At 52.3% G+C, this 19241-nt stretch overlaps 1 protein-coding gene and 1 long non-coding RNA gene across 10 annotated transcripts in view; one reads left to right on the top strand and one right to left on the bottom strand.

Annotated features, from left to right (window-relative positions):
• Positions 1 to 8306, bottom strand: part of CYS1 (cystin 1) — a 20649-nt gene extending 12343 nt beyond the window's left edge. Inside the window, exon 1 of one of the 2 annotated variants that reach the window (XR_001432152.3) lies at positions 6650 to 7029. Coding sequence is in view for 1 of the 2 variants with exons in the window: in XM_027077874.2 (XP_026933675.1) it covers positions 7885 to 8223 (339 nt within the window). In the remaining variant the exon portion in view is untranslated. Of the gene's footprint in view, positions 1 to 6649; positions 7030 to 7884 lie in introns of those variants that run through there. The other variant, XM_027077874.2, reaches the window with a different exon arrangement.
• On the top strand, positions 7089 to 19241 carry LOC106987066 (uncharacterized). 8 transcript variants are annotated; one of them, XR_008289695.1, is made up of 4 exons: positions 10282 to 13729; positions 14078 to 14170; positions 17943 to 18140; positions 19043 to 19241. It is a non-coding gene; the product is annotated as an uncharacterized LOC106987066 (long non-coding RNA). The 8 variants fall into 8 exon arrangements; XR_008289699.1 differs by lacking the exon at positions 19043 to 19241 and adding an exon at positions 18518 to 18760; XR_008289696.1 differs by lacking the exons at positions 17943 to 18140; positions 19043 to 19241 and adding an exon at positions 7089 to 7753 and having other exon boundaries at positions 11282 to 13729; positions 13956 to 14485.

The raw sequence follows: 19241 nt of genomic DNA, 5'->3' as shown, positions 1-19241 counted from the left end.
AAGGACGCGGTAATTGACATAGAACAAGCCACAGATGCTGAAAGAATTCAATTTGGTTGGCTTCGACAAGTGTATGCCGACCATCATCGCAGTCATGCCCTCTGTGGTCCCTCCTTCCCTCCGCTGCCCTGCTGTCTCCAGGCAACCATCGATCTGCTTCCTGTCACTGCAGATTCGTGTACTTTCTTTGGAAGCCAAGACGCATGGAATCATAGAGCGCGCACCCATTTTCTGGCTTCTTTCATTCAGTATAATTCTGAGATCCATCCATGTATCAATAACTCACTCCCTTAAAAAAAAAAAAAACTTTTTTTTTTTTTAGGTAAACTCTACACCCAACGCCGGGCTTGAACTCATGACCCTGGGATCAAGAGTCATGTGCTCTACAGACTGAGCCAGACAGGAGCCCCCATAGTTTGCTCCCTTTTGCTGCTGGGTAATATTCCACAGCACGGATAGACTTTCCCCTTCTTCGTTGGTGAAGAATTATCCTTCTTTGAAGCTCACGTTTCTTTGGTTGATTGGCTATTTTATGTTTCATTACGGACATTGGAACACAGGCAGTAGAGAGAACAGTGTAAGGGAATTCCTGGTACCCGGCCTCCCGGCCTCAGCCATTTCCAGGGTTTTGCCCTCGGGCCCAGACCTCCCACCGCCAGCGGGCGCTCCTGTCCCCACACAGCCCCTGTCCGCCGCTTCCCAGGCAGCAAACGCTGCGGGCCACGGTGGATTCTGCAGTAGACCTGTTCTGCATTGTTAAAATGACAACCAGACTTTTTCAAAAACAGGTTCTGAGTTTGAGACCACCAGTCCTGGAGCCCCCCACCCCCCGGCCTCCACGAGGCCCCGCCTTCCGGAGCCCCCACCTCCCTCCACGAGGCCCCGCCTTCCGGAGCCCCCACCTCCCTCCACGAGGCCCCGCCTTCCGGAGCCCCCACCTCCCTCCACGAGGCCCCGCCTTCCGGAGCCCTCACCTCCCTCCACGAGGCCCCGCCTTCCGGAGCCCCCACCTCCCTCCACGAGGCCACGCCTTCCGGAGCCCCCACCTCCTCCACGAGGCCACGCCTTCCGGAAAGGGTTGCGGGAGAGAAGGAAGGCCAGGCGGCGCCGGAGAAGCTAAAAGGGGCGGAATTGGAGGAAAATGACAATAAATTGCATTTATATAGCCTTTTATCACCTTATAAATCACACTCACGTACGTTGATCACATAATTATAAACACCGAGGGCTTGGCTAGACTCACAGATGGGCTACAGTTGGGCCTGTTGCCCACCCTAGGGTCCTCCCCCACCCAGCCGGTGTGTCCTTGCACCGGCAGGGAAATGACCTGGCGAGGATCCTGGGCCTGCCGGACCCTTGGGCAACTCCCCCTACTGAGCCCCCGAGGCCTCCGATGTAAATGAGATGTGGGCCTCATGGTCTCTCAGGACCCTTCAGTGCTAGCAATCTGATCCTCAAACTAAAGAGACTACCGACGTTGGCCGTCGGAAAAAGAGTCCAGAGGCCACCTTAGCTGGTGGCCTTGGGCTGGGAGCTACCTTCCTTGCCGGTCACGGGCCCCTGGCATTGAGAAACGCAAGAACCCCCAGTTCTGCCCCGGCCACTGCTGGCCCTCCTTCACCGGAGCGCAGGTAGGGCTTGTCCCACGCCCGAATCTGAGTCACCTGTCCCAGAAAGTCTTCGCCAGCGCCCCCCGGAGGTCATGCACGCTGCGCGACACCCTGCCCACTGCATTCCTTCACCTCTACGCCCAGCGCTCAGTAGCAATTGCTGAGGCCTGGCGGCGGGCCAGGCGCGGCGGGACCGTGATCTCAGCCCTTAACACAGCTAGCCTCCCCACCCCCACCCCCGCCCCGCCGCCCAGCACAGCAGCCAACAACCTGCGACCTTGGAGGGAGGGAGCCCTCTGGGGTCATCTGTCCTACCAGCAGCTCCAGGCACTGTCCCTCTCACGGTTTGAGATCTGTTTTTGTAGATCCCCTGAGGGACAGATTCTTCTTTCAGTGTTTGATGTTCTCCAGGCTTAGCACTCTTCTCCTCCAATCCACATGCTTCTCCGCTCCCTCCCTCCCCTCCCTCCCCCCGCCCCCCCCGCCCCCCCCCCCCCCCGACTGCCTCTGCCGGCGGCGGCGGCGGCCTGTCCACCCGGCTGTCTACACTGGTTGTGAATTTCTGACAGCCCGAGGGAACCGGTCTGACTCGCACATAATTTGCGCAACAAAACCTAATTTGCACAACACTGAGCATCATTATCCACTCAACTACACAAGCCAGAAGCCTTGGAGCCTGTCTAAAACCTCCTCTACCTTTGCTTGTCACGCCACGTGTCACCTTGTCTTCTCCCACCTTCTCTGACCTCGATTAGCACAGTACCCTCCTACCTGAGCTGTCCTGCTTCCTGCAGTCTCCTCTCCTCCCCTCCCTCCTGCCGCCTCTGACTCTTCTGAAGGGAGGCTGGCAAGGAGGCTCGAGAAAACAGTGGTGTCTCCAGGGAAGGGAACCCAGGAAAAGGTGGGGACGGTAGAAGGGAAACCCTATTTTCAGGGCACCTTTTACATTTTTTTCTCCTGTGCATGTATATTACCTATTCTGGTTTTTAAATCAACATTTAAAAAAAATGTTTATTTATTTTTGAGAGAGAGGGCACGGAGGAGGGGCAGAGAGAAAGGAAGACACAGAATCTGAGGCAGGCTCCAGGCTCTGAGCTGTCAGCACAGAGCCCGATGCGGGGGCTCGAACCCACGAACCGTGAGATCATGACCCGGGCGGAAGTCGGACACTTAACGGACTGAGCCACCCAGGTGCCCTGACATTTAAATATAATAAACAACAGGAAACTTCTACCAGCTTCCCACTGCCTACAGGCTGAAGTTCCATCCCTCAGCCTAGAAGGTCATGAAATCATGACCCAAAGCAATACGGTTGCCTTTTATGCTGCATCTGGCCTCACCTTGCTGTCCAGCCACGTTGGGCCACAGGCCATTCTCCTACAGCACCCACATCCCTCTGGGTTTTTCTACACGCTGTTCCCTCTGGATGGAATGTTCCATCCTTTTCCCACTGCTGGAAAACTCAACGGATCCTTTAGAACCAACTCGGGCATCAGGTCCACTGGGAAGACCCCTCCCTTAGATGGGATTATCTGACTCCTTGTGTGTATATAACACCACCCCCCCCCCCCCCCCCCCCGTGCTCCCGCTGCACGGCTTCCATGCTGAAAGACGCTTGTGCGTTTACACAACCCTCCACAACAGAGTTATGACATTTTTGGGGTCAGCACTATGTTTTACTCTTTAATTAATCCTACATTGATCAAATACCACTTACTACCACTTAAATTTGTGTTCTTTGCTGGGACGCCTGGGTGGCTCAGTCGGTTAAGTGTCTGACTCTTGATTTCAGCTCAGGTCTTGGTCCCATGGCTGTGAGATCGAGCCCCACGTCAGGCTTTGTGCTGGGCCTGCTTGGGATTCTCTCTCTCTCTCTCTCTCTGCCCCTCTCCCCCACCCAGGTGCGCGTGCTCTCTCTCTCTCTCTCAAAAAAAAAAAAAAAAAGCCAACCAGAACCACTCCTGTATTCTCCAGCACCTGCTGCTTTATTGTTCTTTACACTTTATTTTGTTCACTGTTGGACTTAACACGATCAGAATGTTAGGGGAGATTTTGTCTATTTGGTTCACTGATGTACGACCAGCACCCAGAGCAGTACCTAGCACATGAACGTGCTCTAATAGTATATATTGAATGCATGGGTCGATATTAGATGGTACATTTCCCCAATTAATAGAGCACTGAGTGGCAGAGATACTGCTGCATTTTTTAAAAATTATAATTTGAGGGGCACCTGGGTGGCTCCGTCGGTTAAGCATCCGACTTCGGCTCAGGTCATGATCTCACGGTCTGTGAGTTTGAGCCCCGCGTCGGGCTCTGTGCTGACAGCCCAGAGCCTGGAGCCTGTTTCCGATTCTGTGTCTCCCTCTCTCTGACCCTCCCCCGTTCATGCTCTGTCTCTCTCTGTCTCAAAAATAAACGTTAAAAAAATTTTTTTAATTATAATTTGATTACATAACTTAATAAAACACAAATCCAAATCATCAGCTTTTCTCACATACTTTTCCCAACCTAAATAGTTTTCAGCTTCAACATCCCACTAAATACTGTTAATTTTAAAGTTCCACGGACTTGGTGAAAGGAATTCTGCCTTGCACCCCTAACACTGCACAGGCAGGAAGTTGGAAATTAATCCAGGACATAATAGACGATGGTTTAGTGAATTAAAGTACATGAATTTGGTGAATATTTTGCATTTAGTAAAATAATAATTGGGGCACCTGGGTGGCTCAGTCGGTTAAGCGTCCAGCTTCGGCTCAGGTCATGATCTCACGGCTCGTGAGTTCGAGCCCTGCGTCGGGCTCTGTGCTGACTGCTCAGAGCCTGGAGCCTGTTTCAGATTCTGTGTCTCCCTCTCTCTCTCTGACCCTCCCCCGTTCATGCTCTGTCTCTTTCTGTCTCAAAAGTAAATAAACGTTAAAAAATAAATAAATAAATAAATAAATAAAATACAATAAAATAAAATAAAATAATAATTAAGGATATCATGCAGCAAGGACGCCTGGGTGGCTCAGTTGGTTAAGCGTCCAGCTGCTCAGGTCATGATCTCACGGTTCCTGAGTTCGAGCCCCGCCCAGGGCTGTCGGCTGTCAACACAGAGCCCACTTTGGATCCTCTGCCCCCCTCTCTCTCTGCCCCTCCCCTGTCTCACTCTCTCTTTCAAAAATAAAGAAACTTAAAGAAAATTTAAAAAAATTAAAAAAAAGAATATTATGCAGCAGTATGAAAAGCTGGTTATGAGATTAAGTATAAAAATTCAAAATAGAATATTGTCATTTCAATGATGTCAACACAATGCTACCAGGACCACTGCAGTAGCCCCTCTATGTAGATATATATCCTTCTATGCCTCTATAGAAAAAGAGATATATGTCATCTATACAGATATATATGATTGATTGAAATACTTTTCACACTTCATTTTAAAAATTCCAGTTTTAGAATATGACAATACTTCATTCCTATCCAATAACCTTAACTGTATCAGGAAAACAGCCAAGAATTGAGAAAGAAGACAAAAAAAGAGAACTTGATCAACTGAAGTAATTGCCCCAAGCAACAAGCCCCGTGCTTATGTGATTCTACCCCCGAAGGGCAGCGCCCAGAGAGGGCTCCACCAGGTCAGGGGATACAGAGAGGCTGTGACAGTTGCCAACTGACTGTGGACCAAGGCAGAGACGCATCACAGGTATCACAGCTGGTGGGGACACCTTGATAGTAAGGGTACAGGAGCTGTCAAGAGTCTGATCTCTGCTCTGCCGTAGCTGTGTGGCTTTAGTTAAGTTGCTTGACCTCTCTGTGCCCGTTTCCTCTTTCCCATCCGTAAAAATGGATGATGATAATGTTAAAGATTAAAAGAGTTCATGCATGTTTGGGACCCCAGTGCACATTAAAATATTGGCTTTAACTATTCTTGAACATAGTCAAATGTAATACATAATATTCAGGATAATGGTTCAGAGATAGTGTACATAATTAGCCTCCAAGAAATTCTCATCAACAGTGGGTAAAATTTTTATTTTTATTTATTTATGTTTTTAGTGTTTTTATTTATTTTTGAGACACAGAGAGATAGAGCATGAGCAGGGGAGGGGCAGAGAGAGAGGGAGACACAGAATGTGAAGCAGGCTCCAGGCTCTGAGCTGTCAGCACAGAGCCCGATGCGGGGCTCGAACTCACAGACCGCGAAATCATGACCTGAGCCGAAGCCGGACGCTTAACCGACTGAGCCACCCAGGCGCCCCAAGGAGCTTTCTTACAGATCGAATAATCTGTGATTCTAGGATCCACTCAAGAAAGATTTATGGCACAGAGGATACATACAATCCACATCCATAAGAACAACCACTGCTGGCTGATTTTACCTTTAGGTATCTCTGGACTGGATCTCCCCTTCAGCCCCCTGGCTGTCCTGCTTCGCCCAGGACCTGCTCACCAGACCACTGAGGCAGCCCCCAGCTGGCCATTTGGGCTCCAGGCTTGCTTGGCCCAGCCCCTCCCACAGCTGCTTGTGTAATCTTCCCAAAACACAGAAGATCACTCTGCCTCCCCCTTCAAAGACACCCAGAGCTTTCATGGCAAAGTCTGAACTCCCTCCCATGGGAAAGTCCTAGCATGACCTATGACAGCATGGCACGCACCCTTTGGGGCCTCTTCAACCCATGTCCCCGCCACCCACAGACTGTGCACCGCCGACCCCACCCCCTCGCCTTTGCACAGGCACTGGGGTTCTCTCTGCACAGATGCCTTCCTCTCCTTGGCTCATTTGCCCGGCTCATGCCACAGATCCTTCCAGAGTCGGGTCCACTGCTGTCCTTCTGGAGGGCCACCCTGGCTTCTCCAGGGGGCTCCTCCTGTGGACTCTTTATGCAGGTCTGTCTCTGCTTTTTGTCGGGTCTCCCCCCCCCCCCCCCCCCGCCCCCGACCCTTTCAGGCAAGGACCGAATGCCATCCGTGCCCGCTTTAGCATCTGGAGCGGTGCCGGGCACACAGAAACGTCTGCAAGGGTGAGTGAGGCGGCCCTGCACCCCGAGACTCACTGTGATGCTCAGCAAATCAGGGGAAATCCATTCTTTTTGTTTCTTTCCCCTTTTCACTTGGGAAGTTTCCACGGCACCGGAAGACGGAGCGCTAAGTGATTGCCTCCATGCTGTCTCAGAATTTCCCCCCAATTTCTCAACTGTGTAGCCACCTTCAGGGTTATATAACTGAATGGTGGCGTAGTCCTGAAGGAATCTCGTAAACGAATCAAGTCCCACCTACTACGGCTCACTTTGGGAGGATGCAGGGGACGGGCCAGGGGACCCGGAGGAAGTCGTCCGGCACTGTCTGCCTTGAACCGTTGCTCTTCCCCAGCCCTCACGGGGGCTTTTTCAGGGTTCTACTGTTTGGTGGCTGCCCGGGAAGATGCCTTCCTCGTGTCCCCTCCTGTCCCCTGCCCCACGGTCCCCAGCATTAAGCAAAGCCTGTGGGGGCTCCGGGGAAGGGGGTGCTGCCTTTGGCGTCCTCCCCAAGCCCAGGAGCTGATAGCAAAGGTTTTGTGCATTCTGCTCTGCTGGAGCGGAGACTGCTGCCAAACCGGAGTGCTCGTTTTTATTGTTTTTCTAGAACAACGGGGCTGTTATTACAAGTGTGCTGGAAGACAGGGTGGGGAAGCCAAAAACAGATCCCGCAGCATCGTAAAAATAGCCGGTAGCTTGGGAATTACTTTACTAGCAAGGCAAGGACCTTGATGTGTCTGACGCGCGGGGCGTTGGGGAGCCACCGTTGGCTACCGGTCCCACCACGTTAACAGCCTCCTCTTGAGACGGGAGCCCTGGCCGGCTCCCACCGGGGCTGGAAGGAGTCTGGGATGCCGGGCTGTGAGGGTGCTCGCACGGCTCTAAAAGCCAAGGAAGGCGAGTTCTGGCCGGAAGACAGCCCGGGAGACGCTTATCTGCCAAAGGGTGTGTACTCTCCCCCCGCCCCCCGCCAGCTCTTCGAGGCTGCTCCCGGCACGGTCACCCCAAACTCCAGGCAGTGAGACCAGCACCCGGAAGAGGCAGAGAGGGAGACGATGGGGCGGGGGGGGGGGGGGGGCGGTCAGGGAAGGAGAGGCCCCGTGATCGGCAGAGACCTCGGAGGCATTCGGAGACACGGAGACGGTGGGTGACCCTCGAGGCAGAGGGGGGCAGGGCACCGCGGGCGCGGAGGCGGGTGGGGGCGAGCACGCGGCTGGGGCGCCGGGGGGACAGGGCGCGGCCCCAACGGCTCCGCGGGCCCCGCCGACACTCACCGGGCTCCGGGCGCCGGCTGCGGGTCGGGGCCGCGTCGGGCCCCGCGGGGCCGGCTCGCCCGGGCCCCAGGCCGCCGACTCGGCCAGCAGCTGGTCCAGCAGGCGCAGGGTCTCGTCCCCGCCGTCGGGGGGCGCCGCGGGGCCCGGGTCGGGGCCGGGGTCGGCCGCCCGCTCAGCCGCCTCCGCCTCCCGGGCCTCCTCCGGGGCGGCCGCCGCCGTCGCCGAGACCACAGGCCGCGTCCCTCCCTCCGAGGCTGCCCCGCCGGGTCCCGCAGGCCGGCTGTCGGGGCCGCGCAGCCGCCTCAGGGCCCGGCCGCTCCGGCTGCTGCCGCTGCCCATGGCGCCCCCGCCGCCCGCCGAGCAGGCCCGTCTCCCCGCAGGAGCGCGGCCCCGGGGCGGGAGCGCGGCCGGGGCGGGGACGCGGGAGGGGGCGCGGCCGGGGCGGGGGTGCGGGCCCGGAATAGAGGGGGGGGGACGCGATCCGGGAATGGGGGCGGCGACGCGGAAGGGGGTGCGGCCGGGGGATGGGGTCGCGGACCCCGCGGCGGGGTGAGGACGAGGTCAGGGTTGGGGGCGGGGACTCGGGAGGGGGTGCGGCCGGGGATTGGAGGTGCGGATGCGGGCCTGGGGTTGGGGGGACTAGAGGGGCGGCCGGAGGACCAGGGTGCAGATCCGGGCTTGAGGGACGTGGATGAGATGCGGAGATGCAGACCCGGGCCTGGGGGACGCGGAGGTGGGGGGCAGACTTCGGCTGGCGCGGATCCGGGCCGGGGGTGAGGGGTCCAGACCCCGAGAGGAGGGCCAGAGCCAGGGGCGGCCGGGAGGGAGGCGGGGGTGCGGCCCTAGCCCGTGCGAGGTGGTGCGGAGCCAGAGCTGAGTGGGGAGCACTGGGGTAGGGGGTGGAGGACATCGGAACCGAGCATCCCCTCCTCCTCAGTCTTCTTCGGCTCCTCCTCCCGCCTGGGGTCGGGACCCCCTAGCAGGTCCGCCTGCAGGACTCTCGATCCGCCGCCCTCGGGGCACTGAAACCACCAGGGCGCGGACAGGCCTTGGGGAGAACTTGACTGGGCTTTTCGTTTATGGGAAACACTCCCCAGGCAAACGCTCAGACAGGCCCGCGAGAGGACGTGATGAGTGTAGGGAGGTGACATCACAGCCTTGCCCCACCAGAGCCCCACCATCCCTCAGTGGTTCACCCGGGGGAAGGGGTACAAACACCTGAAGGTTGTGTAAGATGATGAGCAGGGCCTCGCACCTCAGTGGCCCCCCAGCCTCAGATCTCCGCCCCTCTCCTTCCCGCGCACGGAGGGACCTAAGAGGAGACTGAAGGAGCGAAGCAGGGAAGATCCCCATCCAGCCTTTCTTTGAGCCAGCGAGCGAGCTCAGCGGCAGGCAGGGGCAGGCCTCGGCTTCCCGCCCCTCCCCTCCTGCCCCATGCCTGCGCCCGAACGCTGCCCCTCTTCCAAAACCCTCATCATAAAGAGTAATCACTGTTAGGAAAGAAAAATTACAAAAAGGGGGAACAGAGAAAGCATCCTCTCCCCTCCCAGGAAAAAAAAAAGGAAGCAAAGGAAATACCAATAGGTACTGACCGTTAATTCTAGCTTTTGGTCATTGCCTAATAAAAGAAAACGCTTATTCGGAGGGAACTAACCCCCCAAATAAGGGCAGGAGACTCCTCAGAGCTGTCTCCTTCAACCCCAGGGATGTTATTGTTGGTTGTGCCTGTGTTGGATTTACTCTTGATTTCTTTCTCTCTTTCCCACTTACTTAAAAACCCAATTTTTCCAAAGTAAGAGAATGCCAACATCGTGAGCCTTGCTTACCCATCTTGACTTGGAGTCAACCAGAATCCTGACTTGAGTTGCAGAACGATTGGTAAGATGAAATTTAGGCTAACCTTTCCCAACCACGGACTTGAAATGTGACTGTTTTATCACTCCAGGAGTAGGGATTAAAACTTCATGCCGGAGAAAATGGAATAAACATGGGATTCAAGTCCATATCCATTTGTCTTATTCTCAACAGACCAAAGAAAGCTTTCTAACTACCCCCCCCCTTTTTTTTGACGTGCAGTCTTAACCATCCAGATGTGGGAGATGGGCCCAATATATCATTATTTAAACTCATCTGGGTGTTCTAAGTCCACAGATGTGTCTAATTTGGAAGCTATTGATTTATGTTTTTAAGAAAACAAATCTCATCTTGAAACTCTTTAAGCCTGGGGGAAAAAAAAAACATTCAGAGGGAAAAGGACATTCTCTTGAACTAAGTTCAACTAAGATTAATCATCTAAAGGAAAACATGTTTTACTTCGGCCCAAGTAGAGTCTAGTCATGTGACTCATAGTTTAAATACATCCAGAGCTCCTGTGTTCACCTCCCAGGGCAACCACCATTCCCGATGCATCACCAGCGGTTATATAGGAAAGATACACCGTGTAGGGTCTGGTTATTAGGAATATACAGGAAGTATTTATGGTCAGACAAAAAATGATGCAGCATTTGAAACACAGGCCAGCCATGTTTCTATTTTCAATGCTTGGTAACTTGAGAGAGCCACGATGCTATCAATTATTGCTGATTCGTTTGGAGGGCAGTATCTCATATAATTGCTATTGTCTTCTTGCAAAGCGTCCAAGCTTTTGCATTTGGTCTCATGGTTTCACCAGTGGGGAGAAAGGAAGAGGCAACACTATTCATTAAGGCTAATTAATGAGTTACAGAACTCTCTGGCAGTGCTTACTCAGAAATCTTGGGGCACCTGAGTGGCTCAGTCAGGCGTCTGACTTTGGCTCAGGTCGTGATCTCATGGTTCGTGGGTTCGAGCCCCTGGTCGGACTCTGTGCTGACAGCTCGGAGCCTGCGTGGGGTTCTGTGTCTCCCTCTCTCTCTGTCCCTCCCCCGCTTACATTCTCTTTCTCTCTTCCAAAAACACGTAAAACATTTTTTTTTTAAAGAAATCTTAAGTCCTCAGAGTTGGCAGGCATACATCACGATAGATTCTATAACATTGTAAAAAGTTGTGATCATATGCGGTAAAACTTGGGTGACTCCTACCCCTCTTAAAAGGTGGAAAAGCAGGGTTTAAGATGCAGGCTTTCGGGGCGCCCGGGTGGCTCAGTCGGTTAAGCGTCCGACTTCGGCTCAGGTCATGATCTCCCAGTTTGTGAGTTCGAGCCCCGCGTCGGGCTCTGTGCTGACAGCTCAGAGCCTGGAGCCTGCTTCATATTCTGTGTCTCCCTCTCTCTCTGCCCCTCCCCTGCTCATGCTGTGTCTCTCTCTGTCTCAAAATAAACATTAAAAAAAAAAAAAAAAAAAAAGTGCAGGCTTTCCATTGGGTGACCTGTTCTCATTGCTTAAAGAGAGATCTATGGACTTCTGGTTCAAAATGGCAGGTCGGGCACCTTTTGCTTCTCTTATTACTTGAGACCTCCCCCCTGCAATCAAGATATTGAAGTGAAAAAGAAAAAAGGATGGGGAAGGAATTGTGAAGGGAGAGAAAATCACAGAGAACATCTCAGCACCTTTCTCGAAGATGGAAAGCTGATCGTAGAGAGTTTCCGGATGGAACAGGAAGAGAAATTACAGCTTCCAGAAGGAAACGGGAGTCAGGGTCTGACAGTGAGGCCCTGGGACTCTGTCAGCAGATGTGAACGCAGCTGGGAGCGAGAAGTAGGGGGACGAGCCAGAAGACTGGTGGAAGGTCTTCGTGTGGACAAGGCATCGTCCTCCGGCCTCACCCAGTTCACGTGTAAGGAAAAACGGATCGGGTCCCTGGCGTAGAGCTGTGCTGCCGTGTAAGAAACACTCTCTTCCCGGTGAGTTTTTACCTGGAATGGGGAGCTCTGGTTGGGGTGTGGTAGTTACCGATGGGCACGCTAGAGCTGGGCTACTCCAGGTTCAGGCACCCACACCTGGCCCGTACTTGACTCTAGGCTTCATTAGAGTTATTTTCCATCCTGAGGACGTTGTGTGGCAGGGGTGGGGAGAGGGGGGAGGACGGTGGTGGGGTGCGGACAGGGAAGCCTGTGCAGATGTGGACTTGTGGGTTCCAGGCCCACATCGGGCTCTGTGCTGACAACTCAGATTCTGGAGCCTGCTTGGGATGCTGTGTTTCCCTCTCTCTCTCTCTCTGCCCCTCCCCAGCTCGCACTCTGTCTCTCTCAAAAATAAACATTAAAATATTAAAAAAAAAAAAAAACCCCACAAACCAAACCATGAAATGTCCAACTTTAAGTTCAAACATCCCCACGAGGAACGGCGACTCTGCAGCGTGGAAACTGCTGTTAGGCTGGTCCCCTCTGCACAGAACCAGCCCGTGGCCCCAGAGAGCTGGGGGGATGCGTCCATTCCTGCTTCTCCTGGGAGGCCTGAGAATTTTCCAGTGAACTCAGCAGCGAAAGGAACAGAAGTCTCCAGTTAAAGCTCGGGTTAAATATTAAGTTTGCTCAGCCCTTTCATTCACAGTGTTTTAACTTTACGTGGTATTGAAGTCCTGGCCTGTGAATTATTTGCACAGGTCCTCCTGCTGGGAAGGACCTCCCGTCCTGTGGAATTCAATCAACCATCACCCAGGGGGCACAGCTGGCACTTCCTGGTCCCTTTACAGACCTTGGTTCCTTAAAGGAGCCTCTCCACAACCTCCTTCCTCCGTTTTATGGACGGCAAAGCCGAGGCTCAGAGGAGCAGTGGACTTGCCTAAGGTCTTGAAGTTAGGAAGTTGCAACGGTGGGACTCGAACCCAAGTCCGTCGAGTCCCCGTGGTCTTTTTGTTACGCTGGCTCCACCCAGATATCGAGAAAATCAGCAGAATAGACAAACTGACCTCCGTGTAAGGAATGACCACCCTGGTACCCAGAGTTACCATGTAGGTACGGGTGACCAACCGTCTCTGTTTGCCCAGGACCGAGCGTATTCCTGGGTTGTGGGACTTTCGACCCATGAGTTGGTCACCCCACAGGTAGGGTTGTACAGATTATTTACTGAACAAAAGCGCCTGACCCAGGAGCAGGAAGAGGCTGCCGTTCAGCCGTGCTCCACGCACCCAGCTGTCCCCTGTGCATCAGGGCTGTGTCCCCTCCCCGCCAAGGAAGGTGCAGTGTGGACTAGCAGAGGCCCAAGGGCAGCCTGTCTCAAGATGAGCCACATTGGCATGGGGATTATTTTGAGCTGAAGGCAATTGAGATCCTACAGGCTCAAGAGAAACGTTTGCCCCTCTTTCAACTACATAAAAGAATCTAAATCAGAGGATCTTTCCAGAAATAAGGGTTATTACCAGAGATAAGTTTTATCTTGAGTGACCCATCTGTATGGCAGGGCAAATGTTGGTTTTCCAAACATGTACTCCTTTTCATCTTCCTGTGAATTACATTCTTTCCCTTTGGAGTCTGAGACCCCTACCCCCTTCTTCTTAGTTCAGAATGGCATACGTACCTCATTTTGCCTGTCTTCGGAATTTCCACGTCTGTGTGGATTCCCTGTACGTATGCTATTAAATCTGCTTTCCTCCTTTCCTCCTGATTCTTAGTCCAGCTAGAATGACCCTTGAAGGGGACAGGAATTCTTGCTTCCTGATGCTGGCTACGGTCCCACCAATTCCTCTGACATTACTAACCCAGAAGTTTATAAGCAGATGAGTAATCAAGGTAATGTCCTCATTTTTTTTTTTTTTTTTGAGACAGAGAGAGAAAGTGATCGAGGGGCACAGAGAAAAAGAGAGAGAATCCTACAAGGGGCAGAGAGAGAGAGAAGTGGAGCTCACCCAAAGTGGGACTCGAACTCACAAACTGTGAGCTCATGCCCTGAGTCAGATGCTTAACCGACTGAGCCACCCAGGCACCCGGGTAATGTTCTCATTTTAAACTAACCTTTTGACCCTCTTTGGCCAGAGAATTTCTCCTAGTTCCCCCCCATCCCCCCACCCCCCAACATACACACACTATCAGAACAAATTCCTAACCGTGTTCTTACAAACTAGACCTGTCACAGATGGGAAGTGAAACTGGAGGGCTATGGTAGATCTAGAATGCTCTGTCTGATAGCAAGCCTGTCCTCCTGGGTATATGGTAGGAATGCACTTTCCATCTTGGAATCTCCAGCCAATGACTTGTGAGCAAAACTGAATGCGTGCTTCTGGGCTACGGCCATCAGTTCTGCTGAAAGTTCTCAAATGGTCTTCCTCTGTGCCACAGTGAGGGCAACGTTCAAGATGGCGGCAGCTCTGTCCCAGGGGTCCTGTCACTGAACAGATCCCCTGGCTAACGTGTGATCGACATGGAGCCTAGGTAAGAACTCAATATGTGCTGTTAAAAGCCAGTTGTCCTTGGGGGGCGTTTCTCACTGTGGCATAACCCAGCCTCGCTGCGCTCCATGGCAAAGAAGCTTACACTTGATTCTGTGAACTACATGTGGGGCTCTGGAGGGGAGTGTAGTCAGGCTTGCAGTTTCCAAAGACCACTCTACTCTATCTCACTGGGGTTGTTAAACATAAATAAGTTTAATAACAGGGCTTAAATATATTCTTATGTATATTCTTCAATATATTCTTAGAAACTACGATTTTTTTTTTAACTTTGATCTTTTTTTTTTGGTAAACGTTACTTTAATGGTAGTTGTGATGGTTGGTTCTATGTGTCAACTTCATGGAGCTAAGGGATGCCCAAACAGCTGGTGAAACATCATTTGTGGGAGCGTCTGGGAGAGTGTTTCCAGAAGACATTAGCATTTGAATCGGCAGATCGGGTAAAGAGATGTCTTCACCTGTGTGGCCGAAGGTTCTGATCAGAACAGAAAGGAGGAAGGGTGAGTTCTCACTCTCAGCTTGGGGACCCCATCTTCTCCTGCCCTTGGACATTGGTGCTCTCTGCTCTCAAGCCTTTCGGACTCGGACTGAATTGTGCCACCAGCTTTCCGGGATCTCCAGCTTGCAGACGAGAGAGGGTGGGCCTTCTCAACCTCTACCATCATGTAAGCAACTCCTGTAATAAGCCTCCTCTTACATATACGTCACTCTATACATCCTATGGGTTCTGTTTCTCCGGAGAACCCTGGCTAATACAGGAAGCCGCGAAAAATCTCCTGAGTGATACAAAAAGCAAATTTATTGTCCTACATTGATTAAAAGTTAACACTTCCAGTCAGGCCCTATGGGGCTTTCTCAGCCACGCTGCCGGCCCCAAGGTTCTGCATAGTTTTGTGTCCTCCCAACCCTGCAGTAGATCAACACAGCCCACAGACTCCCTTCTGGGCAAACAGACCTGGAAGATAGTGGGGGGCTGGGCAAGGAAGGGGTCAGTGACAGCAGGAAGTGAGCTCTGCCCTGGCTAGAGGCTAGCCGTCCTTCTGGATCAGAAGCCACCATTCAAGACACTTCTCTAAAGAAGACATCCGGATGGCCCACAGGCACATGAGAAGATGCTCAACGTTGCTCCTCATCAGGGAAATACAAATCAAAACCGCACTCAGATATCACCTCACGCCGATCAGAGTGGCCAAAATGAACAAATCGGGAGACTATAGATGCTGGAGAGGATGTGGAGACACGGGAACCCTCTTGCACTGTTGGTGGGAATGCAAATTGGTGCAGCCGCTCTGGAAAGCAGTGTGGAGGTTCCTCAGAAAATTAAAAATAGACCTACCCTAGGACCCAGCAATAGCACTGCTAGGAATTTATCCAAGGGATACAGGAGTACTGGTGCATAGGGGCACTTGTACCCCAATGTTTATAGCAGCACTCTCAACAATAGCCAAATTATGGAAAGAGCCTAAATGTCCATCAACTGATGAATGGATAAAGAAATTGTGGTTTATATACACAATGGAGTACTACGTGGCAATGACAAAGAACGAAATCTGGCCGTTTGTAGCAACGTGGATGGAACTGGAGAGCGTGATGCTAAGTGAAATAAGCCATACAGAGAAAGACAGATACCATATGGTTTCACTCTTGTGTGGCTCCTGAGAAACTTAACAGAAACCCATGGGGGAGGGGAAGGAAAAAAAGAAAAAAAGAGGTTCGAGTGGGAGAGAGCCAAAGCATAAGAGACTCTTAAAAACTGAGAACAAACTGAGGGTTGACGGGGGTGGGAGGGAGGGGAGGGTGGGTGATGGGTATTGAGGAGGGCACCTTTTGGGATGAGCGCTGGGTGTTGTATGGAAACCAATTTGACAATAATTTTCATCTATTGAAAAAAAAATAAACGCTTCAGGCAGACTCAAAAAAAAAAAAAAAAAAGCCGCCGTTCAGAGGTTTGCTTGTTTCCACTCATTTGATTCTGTGTTAAAATGGCAACACCCGGGATGCCTGTGTGGTTCAGTCGGTTAAGCATCCGACTTCGGCTCAGGTCATGATCTCACAGTTGAGCCCCGCGTCGGGCTCTGCGCTGACAGCTCGGAGCCTGGAGCCTGCTTCGGATTCTGTGTCTCCCTCTCTCCGCCCCATCCCTGCTTGTGCTCTGTCTCTCTCTGTCTTTCAAAAATGAATAAACATAAAATAATTTTTTTTAAATAATAATAAAATATATTTACCACCTGGCCTGTCCCAGAAAGTTTGCCAATTCCTGGTTTAGTTGAAAGACATGTGAGTTGTCACCCATTTGTTCCGGATGACAGTTTATTCATGAAAGAAACAGTTAATATTAACCACCTGCGATCTTTATTTAACTTATTTCTGCCTTCATACCGAACTGCGTTCTCACCAGAGGCCTTGGGTGGGCGCGTTGAGCTATGCAATCCAAAGTAAAAGGTTCTTGTGGACCAACCAGCCTTCCCAGTTTTCACATTCCTTCTTTTGTAGGAACCAGAAGTTAGATCTGCAAGTCATTATTTTTCTACTTGTACTGTTTTTTTCCGTCACAGATGAAATGTTGAAGGCATTCCCCTCCCCTCATTCTTTCTCTCATTCAGACACAAATAAGGGGAAAAAAAATTTTTTTTTTTTTTTGCTTTCCAGTTCTGCAAACCTCAACACTGGGAATGTATCAAAGTTATTTTAATCCATATAGGAATACATATCCAATTACGCTTCGATTCCTTAAACTGAAAACAAACTTATTATACCAAAAGGAAATCATCAGAGAAGAAACTCAATCTGCTCGAACAAGTGTACGCCCCACGTGTATTCAATGTGGTTAACTCTACAAGTATTTGTAAAACACATCGCGATAAATTTGGGGACTAAACAAATAAGTGATCCATAATCCCTACCCTCCAGAACTCGGGAAGAGACAGCTGAGTTAAATAAATAATCAAGGTAAAGGGAGATACGGGAAAGAACAGGTACAAAACAGAGAGGAAGTAGAGGTAACAGAAGCGAATAATAAGTCTGAGAGAGCTCAGGAGAGCGTCACAGAGAAAACACCAGAGTGGGGTTTTAAATTTTGTTTTTTAATGTTATTTTTATTTTTGAGAGAGAGAGAGAGAGGAGGAGGAGGGGCAGAGAGAGAGAGGGAGACGCAGAATCCGAAGCAGGCTCCAGGCTCCGAGCTGTCAGCACAGAGCCCGATGTGGGGCTCGAACCCACCAACTGTGAGATCACGACCTGAGCCGGAATCGGATGCTTAACCAACTGAGCCCCCCAGGTGCTCCCGGAGTGGGGTTTTAAAAGAGGAGCAGAAGGTGAGTGTCCAGAAGCAGGGGTGAAGGCCTGGAGATGTGGAAAGAAGTTTGGGGGGTGAGGGCCGAGAAATGAGAGCCGGTGCCCTCTTCCAAATGTCCTCATGGACACTTAGCTTACTTCTCTGGTGGAGAAAACCACAACCTGATTTTTAAGTAGAATCCTGTGTTTGGGGGCGCCAGGATGGCTCAGTCGGTTAAGTGTCCAGCTCTTGATTTTGGCTCAGGTCATGGGATCAAGCCCCACATGGGGCTCTGCGCTGAGAGTGGAACCTGCTTGAGATTCTCTCTCTCCCTCTTTCTCTCTACTCCTCCCCTGCTCACACACACTCTCTTTCTCATAACTAACTAACTAACTAACTAAATAAAGCAAAAATTTTTTTTAAATCCTGCATGTGGACAAAATGAAATCCTCAAGTACAGAAAGACTTCTCTCCACCCCAGCTCATCGACTCCTCCCGGTGCCCACGTCATTCTGCCACTTGGAGCGTGGCCCTCACGGTCCCATGCCGGCGCTGTGTTCTAGACAGGCGCGGGGAGGATGGGCACACAGCTGTAGAGTCGGCCCCGGAAGGATCCTGGGAAGCACACGCTCCGAACAGAGTCCTGAAGAAGGAAACGTGACTCACCCAAGGTCCCGCGGTAAGGATTTCAGATGTATCATTTATTGAGGGCTCCACATCCTGCAAGGTTCTGATGGTTTGACCCTTGGCAGCATTATGGGGTAGATCCTGTAGTCCCCCCACTTGACAGGCAGGGCACTGAGGCTCAGAGAGCCCAAGACGCTTACCCACAGTCGCACAGCTCATCAGGACCAGAGCCTCCGGCAGTCTCCGTGCAAAGCCCCTGCTCCCCTAACACCCGTCCTAATGCTAAGGCCAGGTGTCATGGTCCCTGGCTGTGCCCTCCACCACCAGTGGGCCACCCCAACCATAAGACCAGTAGACAGTAGCACAGCTTTGGTGACACGTATAAAGCACGTGCCCTTGTCCTCTGAGGCGCCTCTCTCCGCGACCCAGGCTGGGTCGGCATCTTCCAGCCCCTGGAAAGACCCCAGCCCATCTTCGGTGCGCACGACCCGGCACCCTCGTGCCCACCTCGAGCGGGCAAGTGCAGAAGAGAGTTACGTGCCCGTGCCATGGTCACCGGGCCATCAGACTCTGCCCGATTGGAACAGGGCCAGCTACACCACCGTGGTGGTAGTACCCAAACCCAGCACTCAGCGAGCCGCTCACGTGCCTCTGGCTACAGGCTGCAGAACTCTGGGGGGGGGGGGAGGGGGGCCTGGGGGGGAGGGGGCGAGGTGGGGTGAGGAGGGGCAGAGAGGCTCTCCCTGCCTGACGGTCACAGTGTTTTTCAGCCTCAGGAGCAAATCGCCGAGTCAGTACTTTGGTCCTGGCCGAGCTCAGGAGAGCCTTTCCCAGAAGCCTTAGCCTTCTGGGTTTTGTTGGGGCACCACATGGGGACGTTTTGCCGCCCCCCAGACCCATCTCTGGTGGGTTTTTTTTTGTTTTTGTCTTGTTGTAAGATTTTATTTGTTTCAGTAATCTCTGCACCCAACATGGGGCCCGAACCCGCAACTCCAAGATCAAGAGTCACCTGCTGCACTGACGGGAGACCCCCCCTGCCCCCCGCCCCACCAGCTCTGTTGATAGAAGTGGCCTTGGTGTCCAGGGATTGGCAGTTCCCGAGGCCAAGAGCTGCCGTGAGCAGGGGACGAGGGCGGCGGGCCAGGCCAGGGAG

The sequence above is a fragment of the Acinonyx jubatus genome, chromosome A3 (assembly GCF_027475565.1).
Source record: "Acinonyx jubatus isolate Ajub_Pintada_27869175 chromosome A3, VMU_Ajub_asm_v1.0, whole genome shotgun sequence".
Taxonomy (NCBI): Eukaryota; Metazoa; Chordata; class Mammalia; order Carnivora; family Felidae; genus Acinonyx; species Acinonyx jubatus.
The sequence above is the reverse complement of the archived record's forward strand: the minus strand, read 5'-3'. Positions and strand labels throughout refer to the sequence as shown.